Source organism: Calonectris borealis, chromosome Z, assembly GCF_964195595.1.
Source record: "Calonectris borealis chromosome Z, bCalBor7.hap1.2, whole genome shotgun sequence".
Lineage (NCBI taxonomy): Eukaryota > Metazoa > Chordata > Aves > Procellariiformes > Procellariidae > Calonectris > Calonectris borealis.
In genome coordinates, this window is record NC_134352.1 from 64,016,599 (window position 1) to 64,034,342 (window position 17,744).

General features: G+C 36.7%; 1 protein-coding gene across 2 annotated transcripts in view; it reads right to left on the minus strand.

The window, feature by feature from the left end:
* The window catches only part of RNF180 (ring finger protein 180), an 86,394-nt gene that overhangs the window by 9,475 nt on the left and 59,175 nt on the right, over window positions 1–17,744 (minus strand). For both annotated transcript variants that reach the window (XM_075136180.1, XM_075136179.1), the window contains exons 4-5: window positions 17,122–17,347; window positions 11,740–11,865 (exon numbers count right to left, since the gene is read on the minus strand). In XM_075136180.1, the coding sequence (XP_074992281.1) occupies window positions 11,740–11,865; window positions 17,122–17,347 (352 nt within the window). The remainder of the gene's footprint in view (window positions 1–11,739; window positions 11,866–17,121; window positions 17,348–17,744) is intronic.

The following is a 17,744-nucleotide window of genomic DNA, read 5'->3' on the forward strand; positions in this document are numbered from 1 at the left end:
AGATGTAAATTGTGTGTAAGCAGTTATTTGCACTTGCATAAAACGCAATTTATTGAACTCACTGTGCATACGATACAGAGTCCTTCTGTACATGAACAAATCAGCAGCGTGCAGGCAATTTAGCAGGGAATACACAGTAACTGCTTTTACAGATGTCAAAGAATATTGTCTGCAAAGGGGTCTAGAAAAGCAACTGATTACTGTGAAAATCTGAAAAAGCCATGTCCTGAAGCCTCTCACATGGGACACAAGATTTGGTTGCATAAGGGGCACTCTTTTTTATAAGGCAGAGCAGTTAGGAACCACTGTTCTCCACTGTTAGAACTAGCTTTTTGTTTTGTGACTTTCATAAGGCATTTGACATAAGAAAAAGAACATCATGCTACAGACAAAACTATGCAGAAATCCCAAAATGTGGTAATGTCACTAACTGACATACATTTCACCTATCGAAGCAAAAAGCTTGTAAAAACTGCAGTCTTACAGAATCAACCACCAGACAAATAATGCTGCTTGCTGATCAGTAACAGCATAACTATTGGCACTTATATCTAAGAATCATCTCTACTCTCTTGAAACTTTATAAATCCTACATGGATCTGGGAAGAGAATACACACAAATGAAACAGAAAGTACTTAGTAATTAAAAGAAGACACCCCCCCAATAATTCTTAGAAGTTCTTGTAGCAGTTACAGTTCTTACAAATATTTATTTCACACTGCTCTAACTTTCCATATTATTTTCAAGATTATAAATATGATCATCTGTTTCTTTTTTTGGTAGCTGTTCTCTGACTTTTTCTACAGAGATATGTAACCAAAATAAGCCCAGGATTTAAGGTTATATACTACACATCAATACATAAAAGCTGTACTTGAATTCAGCATTTCTTTGGACCATTTATTGTTAATCACTGCAATTAACAGCTCTCAGGCCTTCAGGATAGAGAGGAGGCAACTCCTCATTTGAAGTTTTTTCCTCTGTGAAATACTGTAAATTTCATTCAAGGAAAATTACAAATATTTACACTTGACAAAGAGATCTGACAGTTTTACTCTGGATAGGAGATGAAGATGAGATTTTTTCCCATTCAAATACAGCTCACTGGATTTCAGTGAGGATTATTTATAACTGAAGTTTTTTGCATGTTCCTAACATTAGTTTGAATTCTAAGACATAAATATAGTGCCTCTGCCATAAATTAACAATGACATTCTGAATATTAAGTAAATAACCAAAAAAAAATGTGCGAAGGCAGTTACCTCTTGCTATTTTATAGACTAATAATTCAGCTTTTACCGATTAAAACACAAACCATAAAGCTAGCTAGTATATCTTATCAAAGAATCAGGTTATTAGAAAAAAAAAACAACAGAAAGCTTTAAAAATTAATGACAAAGTCCATAAAGCCACATTAAATCCATGCATACACATTTCATATTGAGTTTTTTGCATAACTGACATTTTCACTAATTTATTAAATATGAAATCTATTTTCCAACTTTATGAGAAAAATTCAACGACTACTGTGCCCAGTCCCTCTCATAAATTCAAAGCAAAACTAGAACAACTCATGTTTTCTATCTTGGGCTGTTTATTTCCCTGGAAGTAAATAAACCAAGAAGCAAGAGAACTGTGGGAGGGCAGGATGAGCTTAGAAAACATACTCTGTCCAAACATCTGTGATTATTCTATAATTATCAATATTCACGAATACAAGCTAATTGGCTAGTTTAAGTCCTGGGATGCATACTAAAACAGGAGTAATTAATCTCACATTTCACAATGTAAAAGTTATTTGATAGTGGAAGCCATGAAGGAATTTTGATAGCCAGTCTGCAAGCAGATTTTTTTTTAAGTAACCAAATGAATTATTTGTTTGCTTTTTCTTTCTTCCCCTAAACCATAACACACTAAGTACCAAACAGGCAGGACATCATATAACAGTTTTTTAAAATGATTTATAGCAAAACCTACTTTCCTACTTTAAAACCACATTATTTCAAGATTCAGTTAAGGGTGATGAAATAAAAATAATATACAGATGAAATAAAAATATACAGTAATTGAAATGCATGTCCTTGTTTTTGAGGGTGGAAATTAGTTCTGTGAATAAATGAAACACGGGCTTCTTTAACTGCCCTCCCCTTCACCATACCTGTTCTGACTGCAATCCGTATAGTCTTGATGACTGATACTAAGAAATGAAGCTGCATGGTCTCCCTGTGAGATCATGTCATGGATCTAAATGCACAGTTTTCACACATTCTAGACCATAAAGTGTCTTCCTTTAATTTTAAAGGTAGATTTTCTACACGTATATTGATGACATACATATTATAGTTATGGTAATTTTCATACATTTGTCTTTAAGATGGGGATTTGTAATCACTTTTGTTCACATTTGCATGAGATAAACTGTATCTTAACAGTGAATTTAACTTGTGGACAACTTCCCTCCTTGCCATGACAGTGCAGACAACAAAAACCATGGAATCTCAAACAGCAACCTGAAGTATTTAACCTTCTGTGGTATGTGCACCAATAATCTATATGAAAAATTAATTTTAAAAAGTATTCAGAATATTCTGACTTCATGAATTTTCTTATTTTTTTTTAATCTATTTTCCATTTCTCTTCCACTGCCTCCTCACTAAATCTCTTACTCATCATGGTCTCGTACTCTATTCATCATCAACACCCTTTTCTGTTGTTCCTACTTTTTTCACTGAACATTTCTAAAAGTCATGTTGCAAGTTTATGTTTTCTTTACATTTGTCATCTCCCCAGCTGATCAAATACCATATTTCAGCTGTCAGCAACTCTTGCTAATTTATCATCATAAGAGCCTTTATCCTTTTGTACCATACTGCTGTAACGGCATCACCTCCCTCTAGTTTCATTCTTCCCTACAACTCCTCCCTAACTACTTACATCCCTTCAGGCTCCATTTGTTTGGACTTCTACCGTAGAAAATATGTAGAGGCAAAAAGTACTGATATTTATAGGTAGGGTTAATGTAATAGCTCAAGATGACTGAATAAATATAAAATAGCATTAAAAAGGATCTCATACCGATGCTTGTCTCTAGTGTGAATGCTACTTGGCATACTGCTCAATTTTCTTTAGATACTTATTTCTTGACTTGCATGATTGCTATAGTTTGTTAAAAAAATAACATTGATTTAATACTAAAGATAATTTAACAAAAACTTTGCAGAGTTTTGTTATAGACTGCTGTCCACAAGCCTTGCAGTGCTCAAGGCTTTAATGTTTTAAGCCTCTTTTAGTGGAACACTGTAAGAGAACGGTAATGCAAATACTTTCTTAAAAATAAATTCATGAATTGGCTCTACCCGTCTTAAGACAGGATCAGTCTGACAGCAAAGGTTAGAGAGAATAGATAAGATAGGCATGCCAGGGCCTCACCACACCCTTCTGTAAGATAAGGCTGTGTGTATCTACACAAAGCATTTAGTTTATTTGCAAATCTAGCTGTCTGGCAACATGGCGGCCTTAATTCCTCCAGAGAAACTGGTGAATGACCTTGGAGCCATGCCATTGTCTTCGAACAAATTCGTATTCAGCTTTAGCTAATGTCAACTCCAAGAATTCCTACTTCCCATCTGAGCAAACAAAAGAAATACTAATTCCTCCAGAGAATGAAAAATACAAAGCACAAGACCAGCTTATCTTGAGAAAGCTGGCAGTTTTTCTGAACTGAAAGTTTTCTGATACTGACAGTACTTAACCAGTTTTTAGGAAGCTGACCAAGGTTTTACAAAAAGAGCTATCTGAAAAGCCTTCATATATGTTCCACAGAAAATTAAAAACAAATTTTCATGAAGAAAAGTTACTTAAAAGTTTGTCAAGAAAGAAGCGATTTAAAATTAAAAAATATGTTTATGAACTGTTAAAAAATCCTTCCTTTAATCCATCATTTAATGGTAATGGTGGTTATCTCTGACTTTTTCTGAAACCATTTCAAACATCCATCTTCATCTACTCAGCTAAGATATTCACCAGAAGTATCCTGACTTTACTCTGCTGTTTGCTCTTCTCTTGCTTCTTTGAGAAGGTATGCTTAATCTGGCTCTTATCTAATAAAAATACTATCACCTTTTCTTGCTTATTATTCTCACATGTCATCTTGAGTGCTTTCATGCTTCCTCTTTTGTCCTTCATCAAATTCAAATTTCAGCTTTTGTTTTCATTTTTAGGGGTCTCCAAAACTCTGCCTTGCACTAAAAATGTTGCCTCACTTTTTATAATCATGCTACGCAAGTACCATATTCCTCCACAAATCTTAGCAGTTTTCTACCCAGTAAGTGCTCTAGGATCAAACTGAACTCGTGTTCATGTCCGAATTTTGGAATGGTGTGGATCTATCTGTGGTACAGACGTATGAAACAGAAATCACGGGCATGTTAGGTAGCAGAAGCAACGTATGTGTTCGTCCTACTTTCTTCTCCATTAACTCATTGATAGTGATGAAGCCAACTGATATCTCTACAATCTATCCTCAGCCAAAAATTCTTCGTTATTCTTATAGTAATTGGGATTTCAGTGAGGCATCGAATCAAAGGACTGAACACCAGGCAAACTTAATTTTCAAGGTAAGATGTGTTTACACCAGCAGAGTTGAGACTGTTTAGGGGCTACTTCAGTACAAACTGCTCTCCTATGCAGTGCATGTCAGTGCTAAGTGGATCGAGGGAGTGTGCTGGGGAAGCATGTCTGGCATAACCTTTACTAAACATAATTAGTTCACAGCTAATTAGGAATATAACTAATTTTTCTGATCATTGCTCAGTGGCCATGATCTATCTTTCTGCCATTCTATCCGGCATAGCTGGCAAGGATCATTCCCCACTTCCACTAAAATGCATAGAAAGATATTTGCTAATTCCTGCCAGTGATAAAGACAGAAGGCATCTTTGCTTCCACTTGTTCACAGAGACCCAACATAACCTGAACCAGTCTCAGCACAATCTTACAAAAAACATAAAAAATTAAGACCAAGAGATATTTTATGCTCTAAACAGATTCTGTGATGAAAAACTACCACTTCAAAAAGCTAGTAATTCAAAGTTTACCTAGGGTGGTTTAACTAGGGTCATATATTGTTCTCAATTGCCTTTAGAGGGCAAATAATAAATATTTATGTAATCTTATTTGATAAACACATAAAATCCTCTTACGATGCCTAAGTTAAGATTATAACGGAAGACACCATTGTCATCAAATCACAGGATATCTCATAAGGACAGGCATACTAAGAGTAGACTAAAAGTCTTCTTACCCTATCATTCTTTCTTTGACAAGTTCAAACAATGAGGAATTGGTGAAGGGCCAGGAAAGAACATAAGATCAGGGCAAGCATATTGCAATACTTTCCTGGTATTCTCTCTCAGCTCCCAGGGACTTGCAGTTCAAGGATCTCTGCAGGCAAATGTGGCATCTTTGAGTTTAATACACTTTACTCCATTTTTCTTCCAAGAATCTGCCATTATTGAACCCATGCTCTGGGGTAATGATAATTTTATTTAATGTCCTCTACTTCTTTTATTATGAGACAGTGAATAACAGCAGCCCATTCACTTCTGCCATGCCTCTCATGATTTTAATTACCTCTGTTGTCCTCCCGCTTTAGTAATCTCTTGTTTTGGCTGAAGCATTCCAGTCTATTTACATATTCCTCATCAGGAAGTAACTTAAAACTTTTCTGTATCCTTCCATTTTTACTACCCCCTTTTGTGATGAAAAGAAAACAATGTTAACATTGCTGAAGATCACTCAGTACCGTGACAGTCTGCTGCCACTGCTTGCACTTGGCTTTCATTTTTATTATTCCGAATATTTCAGTACTGTAAGCAAATGTTATCACCTCCGTTTCTAGTAACAAATATGCTGGATAGTACAAAGTGTACCATATACCCATCTAGGACCAGACTGCTAATGTCCCTCCAGTGAGAAAAATGAATCATTTATTTCCATCCTTTGTTTGGTATCTTTTAACCAGCTATTAATGGATGAGAGGGCTTTCCCTCTTATGCTGAACACAGCTATGTTTTTTCAAGCATCTTCAGAAAAGAATCTTCTTAAAAGATTTTTGGAATTTGTAAGCTGGAGACTGAAAGGCATGATACCTCTAACTCCCCTACAAGTTCATTTGGGTCCCTCCGGTACAGCTGTGGAACCATGGCTGAGTAAGAGGTCTAAAATGTTCTTAGTTTGTCTTACCAGCCAGTATGAACACCTGGTTCCCTAAGCATAACTAAAGATGCCAATCTAACATCCATTCCGGGACGTGTCAAGAAATATACGAGGAAAGGCTACAGTATGATTTTTGGATTATGCCATGGCCATTCTATCACAATCCTTGGTGTTGCATAATTATAGCTATCAATATTCCTGGTACAGCAGTCTTGTAATATCACGGTTAAATGGAGACACGCAATCCTGATGACACATACAGATTAGCTAGAATTTGATTCCCTTCAATGCACTGATGAACCAATAGAAACGACTGAGCAGCCACAATTTCTGACAGGTACATCACTCTCCTATACAGGCTAGCTCTGGATGCAGTCTTCAGGTCTGGGAAAAGGCCATGAAATATCTTTTCCAATGGGGCTGTGGCTCTGAAGAAGTCTTTAGAGAACACCTGCGAAACAGCTTAAAAGATAAACGAGGCTATTGATACTTACACAGTGCTTTGTACTAATGCTGTTGGCAAAACAGCAGGGACAGAAAGTGGCAGTGCTAACAGGGCTGAAGCTTAAGACATCTCTGTGGCACTGACCTTTGTACCTTAAAGTTCTCCTTCCATTTTATTTTATTTTTCTTTCAGATTCTCTTCTGCGTGGTGAGGTGCAGAAGTGAAGGCTTGAAGGCTAGTCGGAGCACAGCTGCACCGTGGGACCCAAGTGGGACCTCGGAATCAAGAAATCAGTCTTGTGTTTCTTACGAGTGCACTGTTGGAGCTGAAAGGACTTGTGGGCAAGGAAAATGGGTGCAAGCGTTAGGATCCAAGAGCTGACAAATCAGCAAAATGACAAAGTTGCCATCAGTGCAGCTGACCTAAGACACACTCAACCAGCAGTGCTTGGATTCTGTGTTTTCTGTCTTAGTGTACTGTAGGCATAACAGATGCTCAAAGAAAACACTTCCCAGTAAAGTGTCCTGGAGGCAGAAAATTCACTTACTGTGAAGACTGTAGACTGTAAATGCATCTTGCGAGAAATGCTTGTCTGCAAATTAGCTTTTTGTGATTCCACAAGCTATACTGAAGAATCTGATGGATCCTGGCTAAAAAAGGAAAGCCTTCTGGTGAAGAAGCATTGCATGGTCCCACAACTGCAGTCTTGAGTAGTATGACAAAGGAACAAACAACTTAAAACAAATAAATGAGGAAGTAAGGAAATTAACTGAAAGAAAAAAGTGCAATAAGGAATGATGGAATAGTAGGACTTGGGAAAACCAGCTCAATATAAGAATTATTCAGAGAAACAACTTCTCCTCCAGTATTACTCTCTATAGCTAAATCAATGCTGCACCTTCTATTTTCAGTAACATCTATCTTGCTTCTCTTCTCAATAGATCACAGCATCAGAAACTTGAAAACCAGTATCACTTTTTTCTTTTTTTTAAACTGAGAAGCATGAACTTAAAACCTAGTTGCAGTAATTTTATAGCTGTAAATTTTCACAGCTATTAACATCTTTCCTTTATTGCCTATCTAACTGAAATCACGATAACAAGAATCTTGAATCAAGAATGTAGATTTTAAAGTGTCGTACCCCAATTTTAAAGACAGAGAAATACAAAAATGTATCAACAGGTATTATTAAAAGCTTTCACAACATTTTTTTTTTTTAAATATGTAGGAAATTACATGCCCTTTTCTCTAGAGAATGGTTACATAAAAGGACATGGCAGATGTGACCTCCTGAGGTGATGCGAATTTCCACTTGTATTAGCAGGCATTGAAAACACTGTATCTTGCAATCCTTGACTGATGCAGAAATCAACAGCTTTTTATTAAGCCACTAAACAGATGAGATCAGTAAAGAACTAGCACAGATTTCATTGTATGTAACGTTGGGGGAATGTTTTCTAGAATAAGCATTTAAAAAAAAACAGATAAAAAGAATTACTTTATTTCTAAATAGGCTGCCCCACTTTCAATTTAATAATCATATTTTAAATACAAACATTAGCATAAAAACAGTTGGAGGGAAATACCTATTAGCCTAGGAATAATTATATCTTGAAATAGTCACTAGGCTGTAACTCAGAGGTTTCATAATCCCCTTCTCTCATTCTGAACAGCCAGCTATGTACTTATCTTCAGGCATATCTACAATCTTTCTCTATGTGCAGCCAGCCAGCACCCTTTTACAACGTTACTGTCACTATCTTGACTACTCTGTCCTGCATCTCTGGTCTCCTCAATGTATTTCTATCTCAGATTTATGCAGAAGCTTTTGAAATAACCGTTTTAGGCCCAGTGCGCTAACTGTCTCAGTCTGTTTTTTTAATTCCTGCACTTGACTACACCAAAGTCACTGTCAAATTAAGTATCGTATTTCCAGTTTAAATGATCTTTATTACTTCTTTTGGTCAACATTTCTGGTATCAAATTAATTTTGGGACTTACCCTTAGTTTGTGAACTTTCTGTGACTGTACAGTGTTTATAGAATGCAACTCCAATTTAATGGCATGCAAAGGCTACCTTTATGATGTTATTAAACTATAAATATATAATAACAGGATCCAATTGAGCATATTTGCTATTTGACTATCCTATTCAAACTACACTATTTATTTACTTTTAAATCTATTTAAGGAAACCATATTTGAGATGTTACTTCTATTGTGCAATTACATTTTTAAAAAGTTACAATACTCAAAACAATAACTAATGTAATATCTTTGTTTATTTCATATAGAAGACATTTTAGAGGAATATTTAAAATTAGCATGTTAACTCTCACTTATATTAAAAATCTGAATGATTGGCTTTCATTCTTGAATAGCATTTCATTTTATCATTAACCTATCCTTGACCAAATAGAGCATAACATATACAGAGCAATACCATATGTAATGTTTATGAGACGAATGGGAATTCTGTTAATGATTTTAATTGGAAAAAAATACAGTGCAGTATAAGGACAAACTACTTTGGAGCAATTTTTATCAGCTTGAAAGCACAAAAGTGCTACAGTGCTGAGGTTTCTTACTTTATACAAAGCTACAGATGTTTGAGGTTTTTTTAGTTAGAAGATAATTCTACATTCCTCATGAAATTCTTATATGAAAAGAGACTCACATATTGACTACAAAATTTGTTTGGCTTGGTGAATCAGTTCAGGAAAAAAAGTAAGGAAAAAGAAAATACACTTGATTTTATCTAGCAGTCCTGCAATGTTCAGAAAGTCTAAATTAGTTCAAACTGATAAATCTTCTATATAATCTAGGCTTCTCAACAGCCATCTTTCTCTCCTTGCACCCCGATCTAATTCAGAGGTCTGATTTTATCAGGTCTATCATCTCTAATGAGTGGTTTATTATTCAAAGATTATCATTTTTATGTCTGGAGTATTAAAATAATATTGTGGAAAAGGTTTTGTCACATGGAAAACTGGAATCATACGAAGTCTGAAAAGAGCTGCTAGATTCTCAGTGATCACTGAACCTGCTGGATATGAACGAGACAAAAGAGCATATGCATTTCTAACAGGGCCACAGAATTTCTTCTTTAACAATGCAGTATAGTCTTATAAAGAGGCAGTTATTCTCACATTCAAAACTGCATGTTTTCATTGCTTTCTAAGCACTGCAATCACATCCCTTTTCATTCCAGCCGCTCTAGTCATGTACCTACTCTGTTCTTCTTCCCATTCTTTATATTTTGCCTTCTGCAACTCTAACATCTTATTAGCTTGTTATCTTCCTAATCAAACAAAAATTAGTCTAAGTAGCCTCTTTCCCCCTACCCCTCTCAGTGATATTAGGGTTTTCATTTGCGAGGGCATCTATTACGGTGCCAGAAGTCATTTGCTGCCAGTATGCTCAGTCTTCTACACCTGTAAAGCCCCTGGGAGCCTCCTGAGGCAGGGAACACAAGCAAAGTTAAGAAAGCCAAATATGGAACTTTAGATGCTGCCAAGCACAATTTAGATGTAAGCCCAAAAAAGCACTCCAGGAAGAAAATACTGTACGCTGGTGTTTTGAACTGACACAAACCCTGCAGTAGCTTTTATTCAAATAAAGGGTCAGAATAGAGAGACATGGCAGCGACACTGGTATTTAAGAAGGCAAAAACAAAGTTTCAGACAGCTATGTGGTTTGGGTTTCCTATTAACTTGATCTACTCATGTTCCCATTCGGTGTGGGATTTCTATCCCACTATCCTTTGGAGACACGTAAATCCAGCAGTCTGAATTACCTTTGTGGAACAACATGCCCAATTTTCAGGTAGTACAATACTGAAGCTGTGTGACCTCTCCAGATTTTCCATTATTTTTAATTGTTTATGTTTTGTACAAAACTCAGCATGGTAGCTTTTCATATTTATGAAAGACGTAATTCATATGACGCTATGGAACATATATGAACATAAAGTAATGTATTACAATAAATCAGTAAGCTCAGCATCAACATCCACACTACATTAACTGCTGTTAGAGAAAAGAAATACTCATCTTTGTTTTCCCTGCCAAGAGCTTCCCCGCTGAGTAATACCAAAGATGATCTACCAGTCCTGAAACTTCTCAAGTCTGCTCATTTTTGATAGCTAGGAGCATTTCTTGTTATTTTCAGTATGAAATCATGACCTTCTGTGACGAAGTTTTATAAGTGGAGGACCAGAATTTATCAAATTTGACCTGCAGAAAGGCCTGGGTAGACTCACAAAGGCAATATAAAAAGCATGTCCTGTTTTATTTTTTCCACATACTTTTAGAAGCAATCTATATTCTTCTTACAAACAGGAAAAATATATCTGCTAGCAAGACTCAGCACTACAGAAACTAACTATGTAAGTAAACATAGATGAGGCCTGTTGAAGAAAGGCCATTAGACTGAAAACAGGGAAGCATGGGTAAATAGTGAAGCCCACATTTCAGTGATCTAACTTAAATGTTTTTCAGTTAACAGCCAGTTAATAACTATGAAAAAATGTTTAAGTGTTGAAGAGCAACAAGAGGACTAAGCTTTCATCATATACCAAGCAGAAAACAAAGCTAAAACACCCACAGCCCTTACTCCATTTCATATGTATAAAACTAGTAATACAAAATAATATATATGATATTATTCCGAATTTTTTACATGACTTCTTTCATAAAAGACTGATTCTGATTTTTTTTTGGAGAGGTCTTTATTAACCACACTCAGAACTAGTAACTTTTTTCCCAGAGTAATGTATTCCACTATGCAGACACAAATTTTTCCAAACAGGAAACTAAATGCAATTATCCTGATAATGTGCACAAAATTAAAGGTCTAAGAATAAATAAAACGGTACACACACAAATTGTCTTTTTACAATTTGCTGTTTATCATTAGATTCAGAGCACTGTGTATGAGTCACCCAGGAGAATTTAACTCGGCTCTACCTTAATAATCATCCATCTCTGATTTCCTATGGCATGTATTAGCTAGAGACTTATTTTCAAATATTATACTGAAGACTGAGTGAAGTTTAGGGAAAAATTTAAAAACTTACCTTCAAAAACTCTGAAGGCTTTCTTGCAGCTTGGTAGAGGCCATTTTGCAGAATTTGATTTTTGAAAATTTTCTTTTAACTTCAAATATTCCGTAGGGAAAAAAGATTTGGTAGAGTTGTTCAGTTCTACAATAGTTAATAGAAAAGAATGTATACATCAATGCTGTAAATAGAGCAATAATTTGCATATGTTTATACTACAAAATAAAAATGCCTTATCTACTGTGTAATCCTTTTTCTGATTATAACATCTCTTAAATTGTTTTAAAATCACATAAACCCAAGCACTACCAGATATAGCAAGAATGTCTTAAACATGCTGTTTTGATTTTGTTCCTCTGAAAAAAAGCATTTAGGAAAGATGATGTCAAATTCTAGCAAAATGAAGTACCTAACAAATCAGGCTATTTAACTTACAAAACTATGATGACCTCTATGAATGAAAAGGTGTCGTGGTTTAACCCCAGCCAGCAACTAAACACCACGCAGCTGCTCACTCATCCCCGCCTCCGCTAGGATGGGGGAGAGAATCGGGAGGGCACAAGTAGGAAAACTCACGGGTTGAGATAAAAACAGTTTAATAGTGGAAATAAAACAAAGTAGAACAGTAATAATAACAATGATAACAGCAGCAATAATAAAATATACAAAGCAAGTGATGCACAATGCAACTGCCCATTGCCTGCTGGCCATGTGTCCCGAAATGCAAGAGGCCTCCCCTGCCCCATTTTTATACTGAGCATTACGTCACATGGTACAGAATACCCCATTGGCCAGCTGGGTCAACCACCCCGGCTATGCTCCCCCCCGACAGCTTCCCCTGCACTTGGCAGGGCATGGGAGGCTGAAAAGCCCCCGGTGCAAGAACCACCCAGCACCAACCAAAGCATCAATGGGCCATCAACGTTCCTCTCCTACCAAACCCAAAACACAGCATCCCCCCCAGCTATTGGGAAGAAAGTTAACTCTGTTCCAGCTGGAACCAGGGCAAAAGGACATCAAACTGACTGTGGTATTAATTCTCAGTTCATATTGTTTTTTGTTTAACACCATCACTCAGTAACAGTAGCACTCAGTAATGCAAGGAGAGGGGAAGAGTTTGAAATTTTTTTTTGAGATTTTTTAAATGTTGTGGATTAACAGGAATTAAGAACACATTTGCAGAATGATTAATGACACATTCCAAGGTTGACATAACTTATTAATCTCAAAAAATCATCAACTTCTCAGGATATCATTTGGGGAAATATCTACATGGACTGCAACTCAAAACTGTCAAAACTAACCCATCCATAGCAATACAACAATGGAAAACAATTTAAAAATAGCCACATTTTCCTACCACAGAAAAGAAGGGATCTGCTGTTAACAGACAGAGTTGCCAAGATAGTAGTTAACAGGGAAAACTTCAAAACACCCCATTTTGGCCCTTCAAACCACCATGGCTCCAGATAAATACTAATAATAGCACCCGCTACCATAATTCCTTCTGTACCTTAAAAGAAAGAAAAGGCCCATCACAGATCTTTGAAAAGACTTATGTATTATTACTTTACTTGGGTCATTGCAATTGTACATACTTTTTCAATAATCAATATTTTATGAAAGGATCAAATCTTCTTCTTTGGCAAATTTGAGAAAGCTAAGCTTTTTGTGAGCAGGTTCCAAAAAGAAGAAAAAATTCCAAATGTCCTTTGGTTGCCGTAGCTTTTTCTATGTAAGAGGAAGGCATTAGATGATTTGAAGCAAAAAAAATATGCTGGTCTTATTCTAAAAATTACCCTGCATTTCACTGTGTTGGAACGCAGATGGAATGAAGCTACACAACACATGCAGAGTACAGAAATCTCCAAATCCTTCCATCTCGTTATGTGAGAACAGTGCTACTGCACCCATAAACCTCTGTCAGTGGAGGGGAAGAGGCCATTTTCTTTCCTAAATGTAAAAGGAACAAGCTGTGTATTTTTCACTGGCGGTTTTTAATTTTTATGTAAGAGCTTTATATGCTACTGACCATATTTGGATTAAGTACTATTCAGATTCAGAGGAATAGCCTCTGATGAGACTCTGCTTGCCTCTCACAGCAATCAACAGAGAATATTTTAGTTTCCTTCTACAGACCATAAAAATTGACTCAGTTCTTTCAACTTTATTGTCCAAATTTAAACACTGAAACCTCTGGTGAGGCATCTAATTCCTGTTTTTCAGGAAAGGCAGTGGTGACAACACTTACCAGCTTTTAAAAGGTTGCTTGGTTAGGCTTTTAATGAAAGATCCTTTTCGGCTGGCCAGGCCACCCATCTGTCTGTAGGTATGTGACCCTCTCCCTGCCACATACCTGGACCTCCCGTGCACAACCGCTACGCTGAATCTGCGTTTCTCCAAAGTTGTGGATTTACTGTACATGAGTGCCAGATCTGGCCCTTCTTGGAAACACTTAACATAAATGAAACTTTATATGAACGGAAGTGTAGAAGCCAATTCCTTGCTCATTCTTCCCCCTGACAGGAGAGGCACTTAAAAGACAGAGTTATTTGAAGTGGGTTACTGCAATCGGATCAAAAGCTGTCGTCTTATCCTGGGCACCCTATCATCTGACCAGATGTGACTTTATCCTGATGGGAGAAAGCCTTTAAGACAGATGGGAATGCAGGGCGGATACCATCAGAGCAACCTATCTGGACTGGAACTCACTCTCAAGGGAACCAGTGGAAAAGGCTCACTTGATCAAGGCAACAGGCCAGAGGAAGTATCCTTGTGGGTCACATCTGGCTTTGTAGCGCTGGTCTAAACACTCTTTTTCTTCATAATTGGTGGATAATTGACCTGTTAGTCTTCATTTTTTTTGACGTTACATGCATCCTTCTGTTGCATTTATGTTTAATTGCAAAACTGCGCTAAAAAGTGAACTTCTGAATATATCCTTAAATGTTTTATTTTTGAGATATCCTTGTAAACTAAAATGCAGTTATACAAAAGGAAAGCTGCAGAAAGTATCCTGAATAAATTAGTGAGGGAAATAAGACATCCCATCTGTAGCATTAGAGAAGTATGTAAAGAATGCTAGCAACTTTGCTTTGCTAGCTGCACAAACCTACAGCAGCACTGATTTTAGCACAACTTTTAAAAGGCTTAATAAATCTCCTGAGAAAAAAAAATATTTACCACTCTTTATATTGGTCTGGCACCATCCATCTTCCTTAATGTGTTGACTTTACTGATTTCTCTAAGGATATGATATCATCATCAGTATTTATGCAGTGGGAAGTTACAAAATATTTTTCTTAATATAAATGTAGTGTATCTATTTTCAAATATATTGCTAAGTCAAGCATATATTGCTATATACTGAATAGCAATATACAAATAAATGCTGTAAGGCCATATGGATTTCTCTCATCTGAAGTTGTTAATACTAAACACATCTCATACTGTTATGGCTCTCTATATAGTAGACTATTTACATATTTATGACACTGTCACACAAATCCTTTTCCTCAAAAAAATTACATATCTTTTTAATATTTTCACGGAATGGGCTAGGTTGGAAGGGATGTCTTGAGATCAACTAGTCCAACCCACCCTGCTCAAGCAGCGTTAGCTGCAGCAGGTAGCCCAGGAGCATGTCTGGTTGGGTTTTGAGTACCTCCAGAGATGGAGACTCCACAGCCTCTCTGGGCAACCTGTTTGACCACCCTCACAGGAAGAAAGTGTTTTCTTGTGTTCAGGTGGAATTTCATGTGTTTCAATTTGTGCCCACTGCCTCTTGTCCTGTCAGTGGGCACCACTGAGAAGAGTCCGGCTCCCTCTTCTTCATTCCCTCCCACCAGGTATTTTTACACATTGTATATTAAGTACTCAAAGGCCACAAATAATCACGGTAATGTTTCACTTAAATGACAGTGCTTTAAATGTGTTGAAAAGTTTTGCAAATACATTTTAGCAAGCACCTATAGTCTCTCTTTTGCTCTCCCACTAGTATTTTACTGCAGCAAATTTGTTAAATAGCTTTTTAAAAATCTAAATAGCCCTAAACCAACTAAAAGTAATTCTCTACTGGTGAAACACACTTCATCTGTACATCAAATCCAAAGGAGAATCAAACATTTAGCAAATGAAATGAGAACACCTTGAAACCTCTATACACCAGCCAGGCAGGGTGCTGAGAGTGCTCAGGCTGCAGCTTTCCATCCGTTTTCTCTGCTGCTGTGCTGACATAGTCAGTCCCTATCCCTGGCCACCAGCAGCTTATCACTGAACCATCTTGGGGCAATTAGTTTGTCTGAAAAATGACTCCTTTCCACCCAAAAGAGTTCTTACTTAGCCCAGTCAGTTCCTTGAACTGGTCTGCCGTCAAATTATACAAAGTTGTGCCTGTGCAGAGGAAGTCTGTGCACAACCAGAAATAGGAGCTGGGCAGCTCTGCTAATCAATGTCAAATCATACTTTAATCTGCATCCCCAACCTGTCATCATTACAGCACTCTCCCAGTTTAAAGAGGATCACTGCAAGATCTCTGCAGCATGCAAAAATAAACAAACACTCCTGCATGGCTGAGTCATTTCCATTACTTTGTGACCTGTCTGTGCATAGTTTTAAACGCTGTAAAGGGCCTACCTCCAGATATCATCGTGCAATTTTATCTACGGTGCTTGAATTTACCTTTTTAAGCGCCAGGCATAAGAGACTGACTCATGCTGTTCCAGGTATCCAATCTACAGCACTACTTACGCCCTTCTATTCCTGTACCCGTTCTGACATCAAATATCCCTTACCCACCATGTTTTCCTACTGCTGAAAGTCAGGAACACTAGAGATGAGCGTATAAGAGGCCAGAAATGGAGAATTTAAAAACAAGACTAGTTAGGAGGATTCTGTAGTTCTGCCACCCTTTATTTTCACTTGTAGTTAAATTAAAGCCAAGAAAAGAGCATTTTTTTTTGTGTGTCATTAAGTTAATAATTTAAAAAATGCTTTTCTGGTAGGATATTTTGAGAAAATATTTATTATGTTTGGAGTTTGTGATTATTTAGCAAGCGGAAGCCAAAAAAATGCAAAATATCAGAACCTCACTTCAAAATAAAAAAATTTTAAAATATGCATCCAGAATAGTTTCTTGCCACGGAAGAAAGCCTGCGTGGAATAGTCCTAGGAAGCGTTAAATGAAAGAAAACCTCACAGTGGATTAACATCACCAAATTTTGCTCTGCATGCATTTTGGATGTGGCCCATTGCATGTTGTTATTTTCTTTCTTCTTTTTATGACTATATTTGGTTAGCAGGGTTTTACTATACTTTTAACTACATATTTATTCAGGCCAGAAATACAGGAAGAAAAGCTACAAATATTTTTCTGTATTGTAAAAACTTTCATTTTTATACCTGTTTGGAAAAAGACTCTGGCAATTGTAGCGCGACACAGTGGACATGGAGTGCTGGCTGGATTGTCTTTGGCAAGCATCCTTAAGCAAGGTTCACAAAAGATGTGGTGGCATGGATAGCACATGTAAGGATTGAAATAAACATCCAGGCACACTGCACAGAGATAGCTTTCTTTATCTCCTCTAAGTTCATGCTCATCATCTGTATGCAGGTTATCACTTGCAGTCTGCAAGAACAAAAAGAAAAAGAAAACATCTTTTCACAGCTCAGCTCATAATTACTTTGGATAAACCAATCGGCAAGAAGGTGACTTTAAATCACGCTTAAGAAGTTGGTACACACTGGTGATATTCTTTATTTTTAATACAGGTTACTTTTAATGAGATGATGAAACATACTGATAAGACAGGAACGACACAACAAGCACCCTGTGGGAAAGGAAAACAAAAATCGTATGAGACAGTAAAAGAAGGAAATAACCAAAAAGGCCGAGTAAAACTATACTACGATCAGATTTCTTCTTTTAAAATGAATTTTAACAATTTATTTGTAACTTTATTACCAAAATACCTGGTTACTTTGCAAAGAAAGGCAAAAGAAAACAAAAATCTCTAAAAATAACC